This window comes from Oncorhynchus keta, chromosome 14, assembly GCF_023373465.1.
Source record: "Oncorhynchus keta strain PuntledgeMale-10-30-2019 chromosome 14, Oket_V2, whole genome shotgun sequence".
NCBI classification, from domain to species: Eukaryota; Metazoa; Chordata; class Actinopteri; order Salmoniformes; family Salmonidae; genus Oncorhynchus; species Oncorhynchus keta.
In genome coordinates this window covers 40,284,577-40,304,076 of record NC_068434.1, presented here as the reverse complement: position 1 = coordinate 40,304,076, position 19,500 = coordinate 40,284,577, and the positions used below count along the sequence as shown (strand labels likewise).

The window sequence follows — 19,500 nt, the reverse complement described above, 5'->3', positions numbered from 1 at the left end:
ACGATCAAGCCAAGCCGCACTTCTTCTTTACATGCCTGCTTAACCCGGAAGCCAGCCGTACCAACGTGTCGGAGGAAACACCGTGCACCTGGCGACCGTGTCAGCGTGCATGCGCCCAGCCCGCCACAGGAGTCGCTAGAACGCGATGGGACAAGGACCTCTCTGCCTGACAAACCCTCTCCTAACCGGGACGACGCTGGGCCAATTGTGTGCCGCCTCATGGGTCTCCCAATCACGGCCAGCTGTGACACAGCCTTGGATCAAACTCTGGTCTTTAGTGATGCCTCAAGCACTGCGATGCAGTGCCTTAGACTGCTGCGCCACACGGGTGGCCCCCGCAAATTGATTTAACAAACAATTAGTCCCTCAAAAAATGCGTCCCTCAAAATCAGTAACAGAAAAATCGGTTGATGTACTCTTGAGCAAGGCAATTTTGACGCAGCTATCCGGTGTGTGTGACAATAAAACATCTTCGAAGGAGTGGAATAGAAATAGCTAGGCTAAGGCATTTCCCTTCTTAATTTGGCACGGCATGATTTTAAAGAGCACTGCAGTCAAAACTGGACAGCGTATCCCTAAAATGTCACTAGAGTACTGCTAGGAAGCAGTGAAGAGAAACAACAAACGGGATGTAATGAACCAGAACACACATCTGACTGGAGGGACTGACAGACACAGGGTGCGTCCCCTAAATGGCACCCTATTCTATATACAGTGCAATACCTTTGACCATTGCCTACAGGGCTCTAGTCAAAAGTCGTACACTCTATTGTGAATAGGATGCCATTTGGGACGCATACAGACAATGGCATTCTGGTAAAGGTCATGTCATGTGGTTTCCGTCCGAATGCTCACAGCTCTAACTCTATTCGCTACACCTCTGCCTCGCCTGGGAGGAGACCAGCCCCCAACCCCCAGCATTCCCTTCTCTTCCTCCCTGCTGACAGACCAGGTCCTCCTGCGCCGTGTGTGTGCATTCCCCCAGCTGGCTGAGCTGGTTGACCTTTAGCTGGGTTGGTTGACCACATCAGTGACAGGCCACTTTGGTCCAGCCCCCCTCCCAACTGCCCGCCCGCCCACAGCTCAGTCTCCCTAACCTTCTACCCAACTAGTCTCGAAAACCTGGCCCTAGGCAACAGTGACTAGGGTCTGGTTTCAATGACTTTTGGCAAAGAAGAACTACGACACTGCCTTCGTTATTACTTTATCGGCTTTAATAAAATACTAAATAATAGCTAGCAAGATGGAGAACAAAGAGGTTATTTTTTTAACGAGTGCATTAAGTGGCTAGTTCGCATTAAATCAAATTTGTCACATGCGCTGAATAGATCTTATAGTGAACTGCTGGGTAGCCATTTGACTAGATGGCACATCCGCTACCTTAACGAAAAGGCAGTGTATTTTAGGCAGTGACGTAGTTCCTCTTTGCCAAGAGAGTCATTGAAACCATTCTGTTGCCTCGGGTCGGGTTTTCAAGACTACTACCCAAAGCGGACAGCTGGCTTGACACAGAGCCCCAAACAGACAAAGGCTGCGTCCCATATGTAGGCTTCAGTGGCAGTGATCGTTTCCCTCTCAACTGCATAATTGAAAACGGAACACAGAGGAGCAGGGTCTATGATTTGTTTTCCATAATGAAATGTAAAAATTTAAAAACGTTCAGTGAAGTGTACATCCTTCAGTTTACCGTGCGGTTGGGCTAAGCCTGTGTTGTTAGAGCAGGGAGAACGTCAGTGTTAAATGACACCCCAAGGTCCTCTGTGGGGGTAGGGCAAGGGGGACAGGGGGGCTTCAGAGAGAGAGAGAGAAAGACAGAGACAGCAGGGTGCGGGAGGAGAGGGGAGTTTGAGGGGGTGAGGAGGGGGAGAGAGACACGTACCGGTATGCAAGGTCTCTTTGCCCCCTGACAACACTCCTAGAGGCAGCGACCCAGTGGGGGTCAGTCCTTTGAGTGTCAGCACACTCTCACTCTCCTCCCTGAAGAAAGAGAGGGAGCGAGAGACACAAACACCTTAGAGATCTAACAAAGCTTTCAGTAACTAAACTCAGCAAAAAAAGAAACATCCATTTTTCAGGACCCCGTCTTTCAAAGACAATTCGTAAAAATCCAAGTAACTTCACAGATCTTAATTGAAAAAGGTTTAAACACCGGTTCCTATGCTTGTTCAATGAACCATAAACAATTAATGAACTTGCACCTGTGTAACAGTCGTTAAGACACTAACAGCTTACAGACGGTAGGCAATTAAGGTAACCGTTATGAAAACATAGAGGACACTAAAGAAGCCTTCTACTGACTCTGAAAAACACCAGAAGAAAGATGCCCAGGGTCCCTGCTCATCTGCGTGAACATGCCTTAGGCATGCTGTAAGGAGGCATGAGGACTGCAGATGTGGCCAGGGCAATAAATTGCAATGTCCGTACTGTGAGATGCCTAAGACAGCACTTCAGGGCGACAGGACGGACAGCTGATCGTCCTCGCAGTGGCAGACCACATGTAACAACACCTACACAGGATCGGTACATGCGAACATCACACCTGCGGGACAGGTACAGGATGGCAACAACAACAACCTGAGTTACACCAGGAACACAAAATCCCTCCATCAGTGCTCAGACTGTCTGCAATAGGCTGAGAGAGGCTGGACTGAGGGCTTGTAGGCCTGTTGTAAGGCAGGTCCTCATCAGACATCACCGGCAACAACGTTGCCTATGGGCACAAACCCACCGTCGCTGGACCAGACAGGACTGGCAAAAAGTGCTCTTCACAGACGAGTCACGGTTTTGTCTCACCAGGGGTGATGGTCGGATTCGCGTTTATCATCGAAGGGATGAGCGTTACACCGAGGCCTGTACTCTGGAGCGGGACCGATTTGGAGGAGGGTCCGTCATGGTCTGGGGTGGTACGTCACAGCATCATCGGACTGAGCTTGTTGTCATTGCAGGCAATCTCAACGCTGTGCGTTACAGGGAAGACTCCCTCCTCCCTCATTCTGGTACCCTTCCTGGTCCTGACATGACCCTCCAGCATGACAATGCCACCAGCCATACTGCTCGTTCTGTGTGTGATTTCCTGCAAGACAGGAATGTCATTGTTCTTCCATGGCCAGCGAAGAGCCCGGATCTCAATCTCATTGAGCACATCTGGGACCTGTTGGATTGGAGGGTGAGGGCTAGGGCCATCCCCCCCAGAAATGTCCAGGAACTTGCAGGTGCCTTGGTGGAAGAGTGGGGTAACATCTCACAGCAAGAACTGGAAAATCTGGTGCAGTCCATGAGGAGGAGATGCACTGGAGTACTTAATACAGCTGGTGGCCACACCAGATACTGACTGTTACGGTTGATATTGACCCCCCCTTTGTTCAGGGTCACATTATTCAATTTCTGTTAGTCACATGTCTGTGGAACCTGTTCAGTTTATGTCTCAGTTGTTGAATCTTATGTTCATACAAATATTTACACATGTTAAGTTTGCTGATAATAAACACAGTTGACAGCGAGAGGACGTTTCTTTATTTGCTGAGTTTACATATGTTAAAACACTCATCATTTCTGCTCATACAGAGCTGTAGCAGCTGCAGCATCCCATGATATCTCTGTATATGGGCCACTGTGAAAGACAGACTGCTCTATATAGAAATAGGCCTACTTCTAGAACAAACTTGAATTCTAGGATCTCTGTGCTGATCTACATATATCCCTTTCCCCATTGCAGTTGTGTGGCAGGCTAAATCACAGAGACAGCATTAATCTGGAATCATGTCTAATGGCATTATGCAGCCTCACCGTGTGCTGCCTCGTGACTCACTGTTGCCTGCTCATTCATCCTTATCGAAAAGCGGCACTGTGTTTTCAAACACGAAGTCATTGTGCACTTTCAAATTGACTTCACTCATTTCATAAACTAGACTCATTCTAGTCTCAACTAAAAATAGACACTCCAGTCTATTCCCACCCCTCTCTGCTCCATTCACTCCAAGTCTGACTTTCCCTTTTCAGTATGGTTGAGTCCAAAATGGCAACCTATTCCCTGTATAGTGCACAACTTTTTTTTTGACCAGAGCCCTATGGACCCTGGTCAAACGCAGTGCACTACATAGGGAATAGTGTGCCATTTAGGTCAGCCTTTATGCTGTCGTGTGTGATGACGAGGCAGAGAGAGCGAAAGGCTTTTTCACCTGAGAACAGAGAAGACTCTGGCCATTTTCCCGATGGCTCGGATCTTGTTCCGGATCACCTCCTTGCGCACTGCTGGGATTCCACCATCTTCTCATAAAATACAACAATAAAATATTCTAAGCATTTGGTTGGGCATTGTAATGCGTTCTACTGCTTTAAATAGTCTGTGAACAACAGAGCAGAGGAAGGTGGAAAAAAAAGAGAAAAGTAAGGGAACGGAGGGAAGAAAGGAGAGTAAAGAGGGGAACAGGAGGAAGCGGAGGAGAGGGAGCGGAGGGGAGGGAGCGGAGGGGAGGGAGCGGAGGAGACGGAGCGGAGGAGAGGGAGCGGAGGAGAGGGAGCGGAGGAGACGGAGCGGAGGAGAGGGAGCGGAGGAGAGGGAGCGGAGGAGAGGGAGCGGAGGGGAGAGAGCGGAGGAGAGGGAGAGGAGTAAAGGAGAGGAGCGTACAGTGGGATGTCGAGTTGAGCTCCGTCAGATCTCTAGTGACTCCTGAGATGTTCTAGATGAACTCCAGACATGAGACTGTGTGTGTTTGTCTGACAGAGCTATTATGACATGCTGTGGATGAACCAGCTGTCATGAAAAATGAAGCTACCGGCTTTACCTTCTTAACACGAGTGATAATGTGGAGTTAGGAGGGGTGCGTGCGGGGGTCTTAACATGCCTCATTAAATTCTGGCTGTTCCTCTTACCTTCACACAGGTCGTCTCCTTCTGACATGAGTTCATCATCTGAGCAGATGTTCAGCACATTCACCAGCATCTCTGTCACTGTGCGGAGAAGGGATGTACCACCACAACTCAGCTAGCACCACCACCAAAACGCTCTTTGCTACATCTTTTAGGGTGCAGACCTAGTAATGTTTTTTTGTAGTTGCATTTTTAGCACCAAAACACACCCCTCTCATGCGAGAATTTTCCAATGCTCATTCCTGGAATTCTACTGGCACATTCTTAACTCTGACAAAAACACTGATATGGACAGGGAGCACATACATACCTTTCTCTCCGACAAAGGGCAGAGACCAGGTGAAGACGTCCATGAAGTTGGGCAGCCAATAGGGGTGGGGGGAGCAGTTGAACTGCCGAATGTTCATCACATTGTTCTCATACTTTAATACAGCAGCTGGAAGTTGGAGTGAGATGTAAAGAACAAAAGAATGATCAAGTTAGCCACTCTGACTAACAAGACTAAATGTATCACTGACAAACAATACTAGCCAATTGTTGTCATATTTTGGGGACAGCGCAAGTGGACCTGGAGGGGCAGAAAGGTCAGAGGGACGGGAATCAAAATCCCAGATTTGTGAAACCTGACCCCCGTGGTTGTATGCCAGCCAGCAGACAACAGCTATAGACCCATTTCCCGGCCCGGTCATGAATAGTTGCCCACACGTGTGTATCAGAAAGTTTGTTTACATGGAAGGAGGATACGATCACATGCAACTTCAAATTCAGCTCGTGCAAGTCAACAAACACGTACTCAGATGGTTATCATCTACAACATCGCAGACGTCGTCAAAAGGGTTGATTACATAGCAAGCCAGCAACGCAAAGTAAAACATCACAAACCAGAGCTAGATAAAGCCAGAAGAATAGTATACTTGTCGAACATAGCTATATAGCCACCAGTCTTGCATGTTTTCATTGGTCTTCACTCACTCACTGGACGTTTGTCAAAGGTCCCGACATCAACGTTAGCTATCCTGTTACAGAGATGTTTGATGTAGGGATACACGCCTCACTTCGAACGTGACGTTTGATGGTAAACAGAAAATGGCTCTTTACAAAAGCACAAAGGCACGTACTACACTATGCATATAACCCATCACAGTCTTGATATAAAGAGTACACACACACACACCTTTGTTGTTGTATACATCTAGGTAATTTGGTGCTGAGAAGATTGTAATTAATGAAGGAAAGCCTGTAGTCTGGCTTTTTCTGTACATCCGATACCTGGGAAGAGAGACAAAATGACCTTAAGTTTGAGAAATAAAATGGTGAAGAGAGAGCAACATTTTTTTTGGTAAGGCCATACAAATGTAATGCACTGTACAACAGATGTGCTGCTTCACAGTTCTCAAAATAGTAAAAAAAAAAATAATTGTGTATATATTAATATATTGAGTGATTCATTTAATTAATATGAATCGATTCTTTAAAACATTTTTTGGGGGAGAAATCAAATGATTCGCTTTGCCATTGTAATAGGGTTCTGTTCAATCGAGGTGAATCAAATAATTTGTGAATCGCAAACGGTAAAAGGAAAACATGTTAGCTGTCGCCTTACAGATTGTTGTCGCTGCAAAAAAAAAAATACATATTTTGTCGATACTTTAAGTTGATTTGGACATTTATGGAACATTGCACCAATAGATGCCAGAAGTCAGCCTGAGGTAAACACTTCTTAGGTAAGATACAGTGTATATATAGGGCCATATAAAATCTGCAATATGGAAAAGCATGCCAAAACAGTCAATTCTAAAGGTTAACCTAAAAAAAAAATAACATGCCAATTAAATGTAGGCCTACCTTGCAGAATGATATCATGATGCTTGGGATCAAATCGGGTGCGCAATAGCCTTTATTTCTGCTAATAGTCACACAATGGTCTCTTGCCAGGAGGCAGTTCAATTATTTTTTATTTAACCTTTATTTAACTAGGCAAGTCAGTTAAGAACAAATTCGTATTTACAATGACGGCATAGGAACAGTGGGTTAACTGCCTTGTTCAGGGGCAGAACGACAGACTTTTACCTCGTCAGCGCGGGGATTCGATCTAGCAACATTTCAGTTACTGGCCCAACCCTCTAACCACTAGGCTACCTGCGTGGTTAGGGGAACCACTACAGACTAACTACATTCGCTGAAGAAAAAGGTGTGCGCTTGCTTCAGCCGTCTTATTTGTATGGTAGTGGGAGACGTGTAGAACTCAAGCTAAATAGTTCTAGCAGAAACTGAAGCAGTTCAGTATAGTAAGAATACGCCTAATTAGTTTAGTAGACTGCCATCAGCAGCACATCAATTATTAAAAATGGTAGATCTATGCATCTGTGACTAAAACTGGGTTAGTGGATCAGTCATTCCAAAACCATTATACTATCATGATCCTCGCTATATGAGCAGCGTTACAATTCCCACCTAGAGGGTTTACCCTCTGGCCTTTGACCCGGTTTTGATTCCCTGCCACGCCGTTTGCTACATTGGTGCAGAAGTGGGAAGACTGCCGTGAGGGTATCAGAACACACGGCCAGGACGTACTTAGGGTGCCGAGTAGTCAAAGCGCAGGGACGTGCCTCCCGTTCGGAGAAGGGCACTGTAGCGATGCTCGCTATATGAGCTACTTTATAATTCCCACCAATTAGATTTACCCTATTGGTGCGATGTGTAGGGTCTTTGCCTTTCACAGACAGCATCCCATGTTCTATTCCTTGCCCCTCCAGTCACTGCAATACCAAAAGGCTCAAATCTCTTGAGGTCACTAGGTGTTGTCCTAAGATTGTTTAATATTATTACAAGGGGTACAACTTATACATTTTTTTATATTATTATTATTTTTTCCGCCTCACTTTAAATAAAAATCCGTTATACGGTTAAATGTATTACTCTGTAAACAGTGAAACTTACCCTGCATCCTGTGCTTCGTGTGCTCTAATTACCGACAGCAAGTTATTATTTATCAAAAAGTCACATACTGCCGGGTAACTGCAAGGCAAGAGAGAGAGAAAAACAGCCAATTAGAACAGCCAGTGGAGTGAGGTTAAAGCTGGACCTCACAGTCAGTCTTGGCAGCCATGTAGTGTGAGATATGACCGAAATTCTTTGAGGAACAGCGTGTGGCTATTAGAAGCATTTTCTGGCTGTTCTTTACTTTTGGAAATACATTTGGAATTCCTGTCAGTATCTTGCCCTCTGGCCTGGGAGGTATGGAGGGTTTAATTGAACCACTGAGGCCAGAGCAGAACAGTGCCAAGGAGGGCTGTGGTATTTATGGACTCTTATAGCTGCTCCAGAGGCAGCCAGTAGGCCACAGCCACAGGAGAGCAGACCTGGTGTGAATCCCAAATGGCACCCTATTCCCTAAACAGTGTACTTCCTTGATCAGAGCTCTATGGGCCATAGCCGAAGGTAGTGCACTATATAGGCAATAAGGTGCCATTTGGGAAGCAGTCCATCTATGTGGCTGACCGGCTTTTACTTGGGTTTCTACAATGACCCCACCAGCCTACTCCACCTCTCATCAAAGACTGCTCGGGCAATTAGCCGGACACCTGCATTTAGTTAGCGTGGCAAAAACCCATCAACAGCGGAAAGAGATATACAGTGCATTCGGAAAGTATTCAGACTCATTCACTTTTGTTACATTACCGCCTTATTCTAAAATGGACTAAATACTATTTTTCCCTTCATCAATCTACACACAATGCCGCATAATGACAAACCAAAAAGGTTTAAAAAAACTGAAATACCTTCTTTACATAAGTATTCAGACCCTTGCTATGAGACTCGAAATTGAGTTCAGGTGCATCCTGTTTCCAATGATCATCCTTGAGTTGTTTCTACAACTTGATTGGAGTCCACCTGTGATAAATTCAATTGATTGGACAAGATTTGGAAAGGCACACACCTGTCTATATAAGGTCCCACACTTGACAGACAGTGCACATCAAAGCAAAAACCAAGCCATGAGGTGGAAGGAATTGTCTGTAGACCTCAGAGACAGGATTGTGTCGATGCACAGATCTGGGGAATGGCACAAAAACATTTCTGCAGCATTGAAGGTCCCCAAGAACATAGAAGCCTCAATCATTCTTAAATTGAAGAATCTTGGAACCGTCAACTCTTCCTAGAGCTGGACGCCAGGCTAAACTGAGTAATTGGGGAAGAAGAGCCTTGGTCGGTGAGGTGACCAAGAACCCTATGGTCACTCTGACAGAGCTCCTTCCAGAAGGACAACCCTCTCTGCAGCACTCCACCAATCAGGCCTTTATGGTAGAGTGGCCAGACGGAAGCCACTCCTCAGTAAAAGGCACAGGACAGCGGACTTGGAGTTTGCCAGAAGGCACCGACATGACTCAGACCGTGGAAAACAAGATTATTTGGTCTGATGAAACCAAGCGTCATGCCTGGAGGAAACCAGGCACCGCTCATCACCTGACCAATACCATCCCTACGGTGAAGCATGGTGTTGGCAGTGTCATGCTGTGGGGATGTTTTACAGCGACAGGGACTGGGAGACTAATCAGGATCAAGGGAAAGACGAACAAGGCAAAGTACAGAGAGAACCTTGATGAAAACCTGTTCCAGAGCACTCAGGACCTCAGACTGGGGGGAGGTTTACCTTCCAACAGAACAACAACCCTAAGCACACAGTCAAGACAACGCAGGAGTGGATTCGGAACAAGTCTCTGAGCGCGGACTTGAACCCGATCGAACATCTCTGGAGAGACCTGAAAATAGCTGCTCCCCATCCAACCTGACAGAGCTTGAGAGGATCTGCAGAGAAGAATGGGAGAAATTCTCCAAATACAGGTGTGACAAGCTTGTAGCGCCATACCCAAGAAGTCTCGAGGCTGTAATCGTTGCCATAGGTGCTTCAACAAAGTACTGAGTAAAGGGTCTGAATACATATGTAAATGTGATATCAGTTTTTTATTTTGAATATATTGAAAAAAATTCTAAAAACCAGTTTTTGTTTTGTCATTAAGGGAATTGTGCGTAGATTAATGAGGATTTAAAAAAAATCAATTTTAGAATAAGGCTGTAACATAAAATGTGGGAAAAAAATTCTGAATGCTAGTACTGCTAGGGAGGCAATGGACTGGCGCTTCCTATGGTCAATACCTTACAGTACACTCCCAAACTGGACAGTGCAGAGGCCTATACTTCAACTAACTAAAACACAGATCTATCCCTGGTGGGTCACCAGTAGCTCTTCAAGTAGCAAACCTTATTATTTTCAACTTATGGCCAGTATTATTGGCCATATAAGTTTCTTATGTAGCTGAACCTTGATATAGAGCAGGTAGCATACCTGAAAAAGTAGGAGCAGCCTCGAACAGAGTTGTGGTTGAAGTGTTCTGTTGTCTTCTCACTGCCGTAGTCCTCTCCTGGGTCAGCCCAGATCAGGTCACACATCGGGCCGAATGCTGGAGGCTCCTTAAACCTGTCTAACTGTGGAGCGCACACACACACGCACAGCACCATGAGTCAAAGAAAGTTGATTGATCACAGATTTATTTTTATCCACTGAACTCTGCAAATAAAGAAACGTCCTCTCACTGTCAACTGTGTTTATTTTCAGCAAACTTAACATGTGTAAATATTTGTATGAACATAAGATTCAACAACAGACATAAACTGAACAAGTTCCACAGACATGTGACTAACATACATGGAATAATGTGTCCCTGAACAAAGGGGGGGGGGGTCAAAATCAACAGTAACAGTCAGTATCTGGTGTGGCCACCAGCTGTATTAAGTACTGCAGTGCATCTCCTCCTCATGGACTGCACCAAATTTGCCAGTTCTTGCTGTGACATGTTACCCCACTCTTCCACCAAGGCACCTGCAAGTCCCCGGATATTTCTGGGGGGAATGGCCCTAGCCCTCACCCTCCGATCCAACAGGTCCCAGACATGCTCAATGGGATTGAGATCCAGGACTCTTTGCTGGCAATGGCAGAACACTGACATTCCTGTCTTGCAGGATATCACGCACAGAAAGAGCAGTATGGCATTGTCAAGTTGGAGGGTCACGTCAGGATGAGCCTGCAGGAAGGGTACCACATGAGAGAGGAGGATGTCTTCCCTGTAACGCACAGCGTTGTGATTGCCTGCAATGATAAGCTCAGTCCGATGATGCCGCGACACACCGCCATAGACCATGACGGACCCTCCACCTCCAAATCGACCCCACTCCAGAGTACAGGCCATGGTGTAACGCTCATTCCTTCGACAATAAACACGAATCCGACTATCACGCCTGGTGAGACAAAACCGTGACTCGTCTGCAAAGAGCACTTTTATTTGAGGGCCTACAGACCCTCAGTCCAGCCTCTCTCAGCCTATTGCAGACAGTCTGAGCACTGATGGAGGGATTGTGCGTTCCTGGTGTAACTCGGGCAGTTGTTGTTGCCATCCTGTACCTTTCCCACAGGTGTGATGTTTCGGATATACCGATCCTGTGTAGGTGTTGTTACACGTGGCCTGCCACTATGAGGATGATCAGCTGTCCGTCCTGTCTCTCTGTAGCGCCGTCTTGGGCGTCTCACAGTACAGACATTTTATTTGCCCTGGCCACATCTGCAGTCCTCATACCTCCTTGCAGCATGCCTAAGGCACGTTCACACAGATGAACAGGGACCCTGAGCAACTTTCATTTGGCGTTTTTCAGAGTCAGTAGAAAGGCCTCTTTAGTGTCCTAAGATTTTCATAACGGTTACCTTCATTTCCTAACGTCTGTAAGCTGCTAGTGTCTTAACGACGTTCCACAGGTGCATGTTCATTAATGGTGCATGGTTCATTGAACAAGCATGGGAAACAGTGTTTAAACCCTTTACAATGAAGATCTATGAAGTTATTTGGATTTTTACGAATCATCTTTGAAAGACAGGGTGCTGAAAAAGGGCCGTTTCTTTTTTTGCTGAGTTTAAATTCATCCAAACTTTAGTTTGTAGTCAAACACGGACTTACTTTCCTAATGTCGTCTAGGCAGTTGATTTCTGGTGAGAGCCCACCATGTACACACAGGAACTGTTGGTTGAGGAGAGCAGCGAGCGGCAGGCAGTCAAAGGCTTCCATGCAGGCATCGTACACGCGCTCTGAGTACTTGATCTTACCTAAACATGGAACAGGGGATTCACATAAGATATGGTTCACTATCACTTTCAGAGCACATCTGCTTGCGCTTGCTAAACTCCTGATTAAATGAGGCAGTACCACTTCAATTGTAACCAAGGTCAAACTAAGCTTCACTACATGCCAGGTTTTTTCTGCATAAGTGAAAGTGTAAAAAAAAAATATATATATATATATTTATTTTTTAGGAATACATTTTCGGGATAGGAAAACAATTTCAGTGTAAACTTTGACTAAAATCATATATAATGTACGTAGAAAAGATAATGGACCTAGATACAGTGTACAAAACATTAGGAACACCTTCCTAATATTATGATTTTTTTTGCCTTAAGAACAGCCTCAATTCGTCGAACATGGACTCTAAGGTGTCGAAAGCGTTCCACAGGGATGCTGGCCCCGACTCCAATGCTTTCCACAAATGTGTCAAGTTGGCTGGATGTCGTTTGGCTGGTGGACCATTCTTGACACACAAACTCAAACCAGTGAGCCTGAATTCAGGAGTATTGATTTTGTTATAATGTTTAAGCATTGAATTTCAGAAAAAAATTGCTTTAAAACTGCAACATTTTCTCTCAGCTCCATGGCAAAATGTATAAAATTGCAAAAGGTTTGCTTTAAAACACAGAAATGCTCTCCACAGCCAAGATGGGGGGCCTCAATAATTGGGGCTGACCATTGCCCCCACTCACCACCTAAGCCACTTTTTGATCCAGAAAAACCATGCATGCCAAAATAACTGCTAGGGAATCATCTCAATTAGCTATAGCCTGGATTTTCAGAGGGTGCTGTTGTTTTTATAACCTATATGGTGGTAACCTATATGTTTTCAACCACTAACTCCACAGTTACTAGCTATTTCGCAGGGGATGTCGTGTTCTCCTAGGTGATCCACACCATGTTTAAAACTTCAAAAGACAAGATAACCCATCCACCTGACAGGCGTGGCATATCAATAAACTGAATAAACAACATGATCATTGCACCTTGTGCTAAGGACAATAAAAAGGCCACTCCAAAATGTGCAGTTTTGTCACACAACACAATGCCACAGATTGGCATGCTGACTGCAGGAATGTCTACAAGAGCGGTTGCCAGAGAATTGAATGTTCATTTCTTTACCAAAAGTCGCCTCCAACGTCATTTTAGAGAATTTGGTCCAACCCGCCTCACAACCGCAGACCACGTGTAACCACGCCAGCCCAGGACATTCACATCCATCTTTCTTCACCTGCGGGATCGTCTGAGACCAGTCACTCGGACTGCTGATGAAACTGAGGAGTATTTCTGTCTGTAATAAAGCCCTTTTGTGGAGAAAAATGTATTCTGATTGGCTGTGCCGGGCTCCCACCCATGGCTGCACCCCTGCCCAGTCGTGTGAAATCCATATCCATAGTTAGCACCTAATGAATTTATTTAAATTGATTGATTGATTTCCTTATATGAACTGTAACGCAGTAAAATCGTAGAAATTGTTGCGTTTATATTTTTATTCAGTATAGATGAGAAGGCTGGGCAAAAAACTGCTGAGTGCAAAATCCCCCAGGCTGATTGTGCGAGCACAGCAAGAATACAAGACCATGGACAAAGACGTAAAATGAGTGCTTGAAGGGATAAGAGAGCCTTTGTCCAGGAATTGGCCTGTAAGGCAGAACAAGCTGCAGCAAGAGGAGAACTAAGCACTGTATGTAAGATCACAAGACATCTCTGTGGCCAAGCTAGCAACCACACAATGCCAGTCAAAGACCAGGTAAAATGTTAACAACCAAAGAGGAACAAACTGCAAGATGGAGAGGTCCTCAACTGGCCAAAGCCAAATGATCCAGCAGACCCACCACCCTCGGATGAGATTGATGGTATAGACACCGACCCACCAGTTGAAGCAGAGGTCCAAGCAGCCATCAAGGCTATGAAGAGTGGCAAAGCACCAGGGATTCTCTCAGCAGGCTGAGCTACTTAAAGCTGATTACAACACAGCTACCAAGGTGCTGACTGATCTCTTCAGCAAGATCTGGGAGCCGCAAGACTGGAGAAAAGGCCTTATCGTCAAACTGCCAAAGATCGGAAACCTCAGCGAATGTGACAACTGGCGAGTTAAAACACTTGTTTCCACCCACAGCAAAATCTTTGGTGGACATTCCTGCAGTCAGCATGCCAATTGCATGCTCCCTCAAAGCTTGAGACGTCTGTGGCATTGTGCTGTGTGATCAAACTGCACATTTTAGAGTGGCCTATTGTCCCCAGCACAAGGTGCACCTGTGAAATGATCATGCTGTTTAATCAGCTTCTTGATATGCCACAACTGTCAGGTGGATGGATTATCTTGGCAAAGGAGAAATGCTCACTGACAGGGATGTAAACAAAGTTGTGCGCAACATTTGAGAGATAAGCTTTTTGTGTGTATCTAAAATGTATTTTATTTCAGCTCATGAAACGAACACTACAGGTTGCGTTTATATTTTTGTTCAGCATAAAATGCTTAGTGCTGGACAAGGGCCATTCTCATTGAGAGCTCAAGGAAAGCAAGATAATCTGTGAGTCCCTGGGGTGAGAGAGAGTAGCTAGCATTCAAACGATTCCAAGGGTAGGGAAGTGAGAGAGCACGGCACTGCAGCGCAGTCCCTTCATTTGGCCTTCAGGGTTTGAAGTCAGTTAGTATGGAACTCATGCTTCCCGATAACGTGTTCAGAGGCCTTTCTAGCAACACAGAAGTTAATTGATCAGTCTTGCAATAGCCTTGCACAAACCCAAAGGTTGAAGAACCAACCAAAAACAACAACAGTCAAACAGCAAGTCTCTTTGAAATACTAGGGCTAGACAATAGCCAAGCTAATTTAATCTACAGCTGAAGATGTAACCGATCAAGTGAAAAAGTCATGTATCTCCCCAAGGTGCATAAAGGACCCAGAGACAAACGGTCAGTTACATGAACTCCTGGCTGCGTAAGAAGGACATCCGGAGAGGAGAAATAATAAGGTCCTGACAGATGGGGCTGGACCAGGGTGGATCAGTGCTGCCGTTACAAGACCAGGCTTTAGTAACAACAGACAGACACGGACTGACTGGGCTCAACGGTTAGGCGCAGCCTGTGTCCCAAATGTAACCCGTAGGGTTCGGGTCAGAAGCAGTGCACTACATAAGGAATAGGGTGCCATTTAGAACGTGCACAGTGTCTTAGACCTGTCGCTTCTCAAAATGCCTGAGAAACACACAGGCACACCTACTCTCTCCGGGAGTGTTCGAGGTCATATTTTTTCAGATGATTCGATCTCACGACACCTGGAGAAACATCCCAGAAACCACATTAACATGATCTAGAAATCTTCGGCTGTGCAGCGTGACTGCTAAACGACGACCTGGAACGCCACCTAAATCTAAAGCAGGAGGGGAGCAGTCTATTTTTACAGTATGTTGACTTTCATCCTGAAGAAAAGAGCAACACTTATCAGTGGAGCCATCTGCTGCTTAAGGCTAACTGCCTCTGTCAGCCCAGCGCTTGTCAATTAGTTTAAATGCATGCTAATGAATGCATTCATTATAAACTAATTAGACTGAAGCATCTTTCTTTCCAATAGGTTCTTCCCATTCAAATGCTGTTTGCCAATGTTGTTGCTGCCTCTCCTGTCCTGTCCTGTCCGCCAACGCAAGGTTTGTTTCTTTGATGAGGCTTGCATACTAATGCCTAACACCTGTGCCGCCACTTGAATGCACAGCGATAAGTGTTCACTCACACATACCCATACTCGTGCACAAACACACACCTTGTGGGTGTGTCAGCTCTCTTTCATTGTGTGTAACGGTCTGAATAACGTCATCTGCATGGCTGGCTGCTCTCCATGCCTCAGCAGCTCGCCGTCTGGCTGCACCGTGAAGAGGAGACATGGTCTCTATGCACGATGGATAAAGACACCTGAACAATGAGATGTTCCTATTGGGAACTGTGGCAGACAGGCTTCCTGATCCTGATGTGTCAGAGTAGAGGGAGGCTGTTCAAATCAAGGAGCCAGCCATCAGGCACAGGCAGGGAGGGGTCTGTCTGTCTCTTTGTGCCTGTGTGCGTCTGTCTGTCTGTCTGTCTCCGTGAATGACTCCGTCTCTCTGTCTGTTTATCTCTTGGTTTGACTCTTTATCTGTCACTGACCGGTTGCTAAGCTCACCAGCCAAAAATAATACTGCGCTATAATAAGAGCATCAATAAGCCACAGAGCTAGGGGGAAGAATGTCCCCTTCAAGTATGTACTTCATGTCTGTTTGCAGAGTAGGGCCAAGTCTGCTTCTCTAGGTTGCAGAGGGCCTTTGATCTCTAAGTAGTACCCTATGGTGTTGCATCACATTAGGCTTGCCCTCATTGGTGTGACGCATCATGCTGCAGTGACAGTATACTTACATTCCTGTTTGAAGGTGAAGTACTCTGTGAGGTGCCGGCACTCGTGGTTCCCTCGCAGGAGGAAGAGTGTGGTCGGGTGATTGATCTTGAGTGACCAGAGGTACAGCACACACTGTGAGAGGAGAGAGCGAGTGAGGGACACAAGGCAACCAGGGCATGAAAGTCAAGCACACAACCCCAACGTAGATCCTGAATGCCCAACATGAATTATAAATCACAAATCTCTATACAAAATAAAGATTTACATTCTGTTGAGGCTGAGAAGTTCAAAAAACACAAAATGATAGAAGAACCACAGGACCAGGCCCCTCAGATTGTAAGGACGAGGAGAATTGTCAACTGCAACAGGTAGTTTAAAAACGGATACGCTCCAGCCAAAAGGTTTGCCTACACCTCTTCAACCAACCAGGATGGCCTGTGTCTACAGTACAGTGCAAAAATAAAAACAATAAAACAGCGCATTAAAACTGGGGTCGTATCCACAAAGTGCCTCAGAGTAGAAATCGGTTGTAAGTGCTGAGAATAAAGACTTTACACCTATCCTTATGGGTAAAAATAAAAGCAATACGTTAAGCCTCTTTAGTCGTAAGAGTCCCATCTAGGCGACAGATACTGTTTTTAGGACACCTCCTGAGCAGTGTGCCACACACAAATGCTTTGGAATTGTTAAAGGGCCAATTTTTATCTCAATATAGGATAATTAGTGCCTTAGTGTTATTTTTTTAATTATTCAAATTGTTAAAAATAGCTTCTTAGCAAAGAGCAATTTCTTAAGCAAGAATTTTGCTACAATCGGGAAGAGGACTCCTGCAGGTTCTCATTTGGTTGTTATCAGTTGTGTACAGGCAACTGTCTTGTGAACGCTGAGCAGCAGCCAAAACGAGCAGTTGCTAGGCTACTCACACGCAGAGCGCCTGTATCGCATTAGTGGAAACGAAGACTTACCAAGGAATATCTTTCGGTTGTGACTATAAGAAAGTGACTTTTCGTAGCAGGTTAGGAGAATTAACGTGGTAGGTTAGGATAATTAGGTTAAGGTTAGGAAAAGGTTAGGGTTAGCTAAAACTGTCTCCAACGCGACTCGAAAGTATCTCGCTACAACCAGGCTGCGTATAAAAGTTTGCATGGGTCGGAAGTGATTTTTATCGGGATGGGACAGACAAGTATGTGAAAACATTTGACAGGACAAGATGGACAATAATTCATTTTCACTCCTGTGTCAACCTCAGAGTGGTCTGAGTGATGGGCCTAATTGGACAAGCCTAATGAGAGGGATATGTAACCAGGAAACTCTGATATTGGCAGAGGTTTAAAACTCTTTGTTATTGGTATATCAACTTATACCGCCTGGTGATGTCGCCAGACAGGCCAAAACTCCATCCCACTAAAACAGGCTGAAATTTCAGTTATTTTCAAACAGCTCTTACACTAAAACGGCATTATCATAATTTTTACAGTTTCACTGAATTATTCCAACCTCAGTGTGGAAATGTACAGAGTACACCAAACATTAGGAACATCTTCCTAATATTGAGTCGCGCACATTTTGCCCTCAGAAGAGGCCTAAATTCATCAAGGCATGGACTCTACAAGGTGTCGAAAGCATTCCACAGGGATGCTGGCCCATGTTGACTCCAATGCTTCCCACAGTTGTGTCAAGTTGGCTGGATGTCCTTTGGGTGGTGAACCATTCTTGATACACACATGAAAAACAGTTGCGTGTGAGAAAACATGCAGCCTTGCAGATCTTGACACAAACAGGTGCACCTGGCACCTACTACCATACCCCGTTCAAAGGCACTTCAATATTTTGTCTTGCCCATTCACCCTCTCAATGGCACACAATCCATGTCTCAATTCTTACAAGGCTTAAAAATCCTTAATTAACCTGTCTTCTCCCCTTCATCTACACTGATTGAAGTCTATTTTAACAAGAGACATCAATAAGGGATCATAGCTTTCACCTGGACTCACCTGGTCAGCCTGTTATGTATACTCAATGTATATAAAACTAAAGGTAAATCACATTTCTGACTGCACTGGGCCTTTAAAATAATGTTTTGATATCTATATTAGATCAAGCCATAAATAATCTAGATCTACATGCAACAGTATCTCTTGCACTTTAACAACGATTTCACGAGGCCTATTTCACATTATATGCAATGTTGTATGCAACATTATCAGCTAGTGACTTGATGTTAATGTGTTGATATAACAGTCAAAGTCAAAATTCTGCTTTTAACAACCACCAGAATAGGTTAAACAAAAAGTTTGTCAATTATTAAGAGTAGGCAAAGTGATTATGTCAGGTGAAAATTATATCAAATGTTTAAAGGGCCAGTGCTGTCGAAAACATGATTTTCATGTGTTTTAAATATATTTCCACACTATGAGGTTGGACTAGTACTGTGAAATTATGAAAATTATGATAATGCCCTTTTAGTGTAAGAGCTGTTTATTTGAAAAGACCGCCTGAAACAGCAGCCTGTTTTGGTGGGATGGAGTTTTGGCCTGCTAGTGACATCACCAGGCGGTAAAATGAGTTAATAGACCGATATGAAAGAGTTACAAATCGCTCTGACAATAACAGCTAGTTTCCCGCTCCCCACCCTGACCACTACCAGACAGTCCTAACAACATTTTTGCTTGAGAAATTAGTCTTCGCTAAGAAGCTATTTTTGTTTATTTTTTACCATTTCAATTGAAAACAAATCACAGTAAGGTACTTCATTGTTATCCAAAAATGATTTGATATCGAGATAAAAACAACTGCATTGCACCTTTAACCATTGCAAAATTTGATGTAGTCACATTTACTGTGGTTGGCTGAAGCGTGCTATAGAGTTCCCAGCTGGCGATGCCTCATCACAATTCGTTATTCCCCATAATTTGAAACAATGACAATGAGCATCATCACAATCTTTCCTTTGCCTCAAACTACAGTGACCACCTGAGATACACATTCATGAGTTGATTTTAGTCCTGGCTCAGAGTTGGCCTGGGCAGTGTCTTAACATCGTCCTAAAATCTACTCGGCGAAAAAATGTTTTTTGTCAAAACAGGTTAACA

At 44.8% G+C, this 19,500-nt stretch overlaps 1 protein-coding gene across 7 annotated transcripts in view; it reads right to left on the bottom strand.

Annotated features, from left to right (window-relative positions):
* Positions 1-19,500, bottom strand: part of LOC118393418 (serine/threonine-protein phosphatase 2B catalytic subunit gamma isoform-like) — a 75,791-nt gene that overhangs the window by 8,675 nt on the left and 47,616 nt on the right. For 3 of the 7 annotated variants that reach the window (XM_035786066.2, XM_035786069.2, XM_035786070.2), the window contains exons 4-12: positions 16,429-16,540; positions 11,877-12,022; positions 10,217-10,356; positions 7,810-7,887; positions 6,044-6,138; positions 5,180-5,305; positions 4,873-4,950; positions 4,179-4,269; positions 1,880-1,977 (exon numbers count right to left, since the gene is read on the bottom strand). In XM_035786066.2, the coding sequence (XP_035641959.1) occupies positions 1,880-1,977; positions 4,179-4,269; positions 4,873-4,950; positions 5,180-5,305; positions 6,044-6,138; positions 7,810-7,887; positions 10,217-10,356; positions 11,877-12,022; positions 16,429-16,540 (964 nt within the window). The remainder of the gene's footprint in view (positions 1-1,879; positions 1,978-4,178; positions 4,270-4,872; positions 4,951-5,179; positions 5,306-6,043; positions 6,139-7,809; positions 7,888-10,216; positions 10,357-11,876; positions 12,023-16,428; positions 16,541-19,500) is intronic. The other 4 variants (XM_035786067.2, XM_035786071.2, XM_035786065.2 and 1 more) reach the window with 3 other exon arrangements.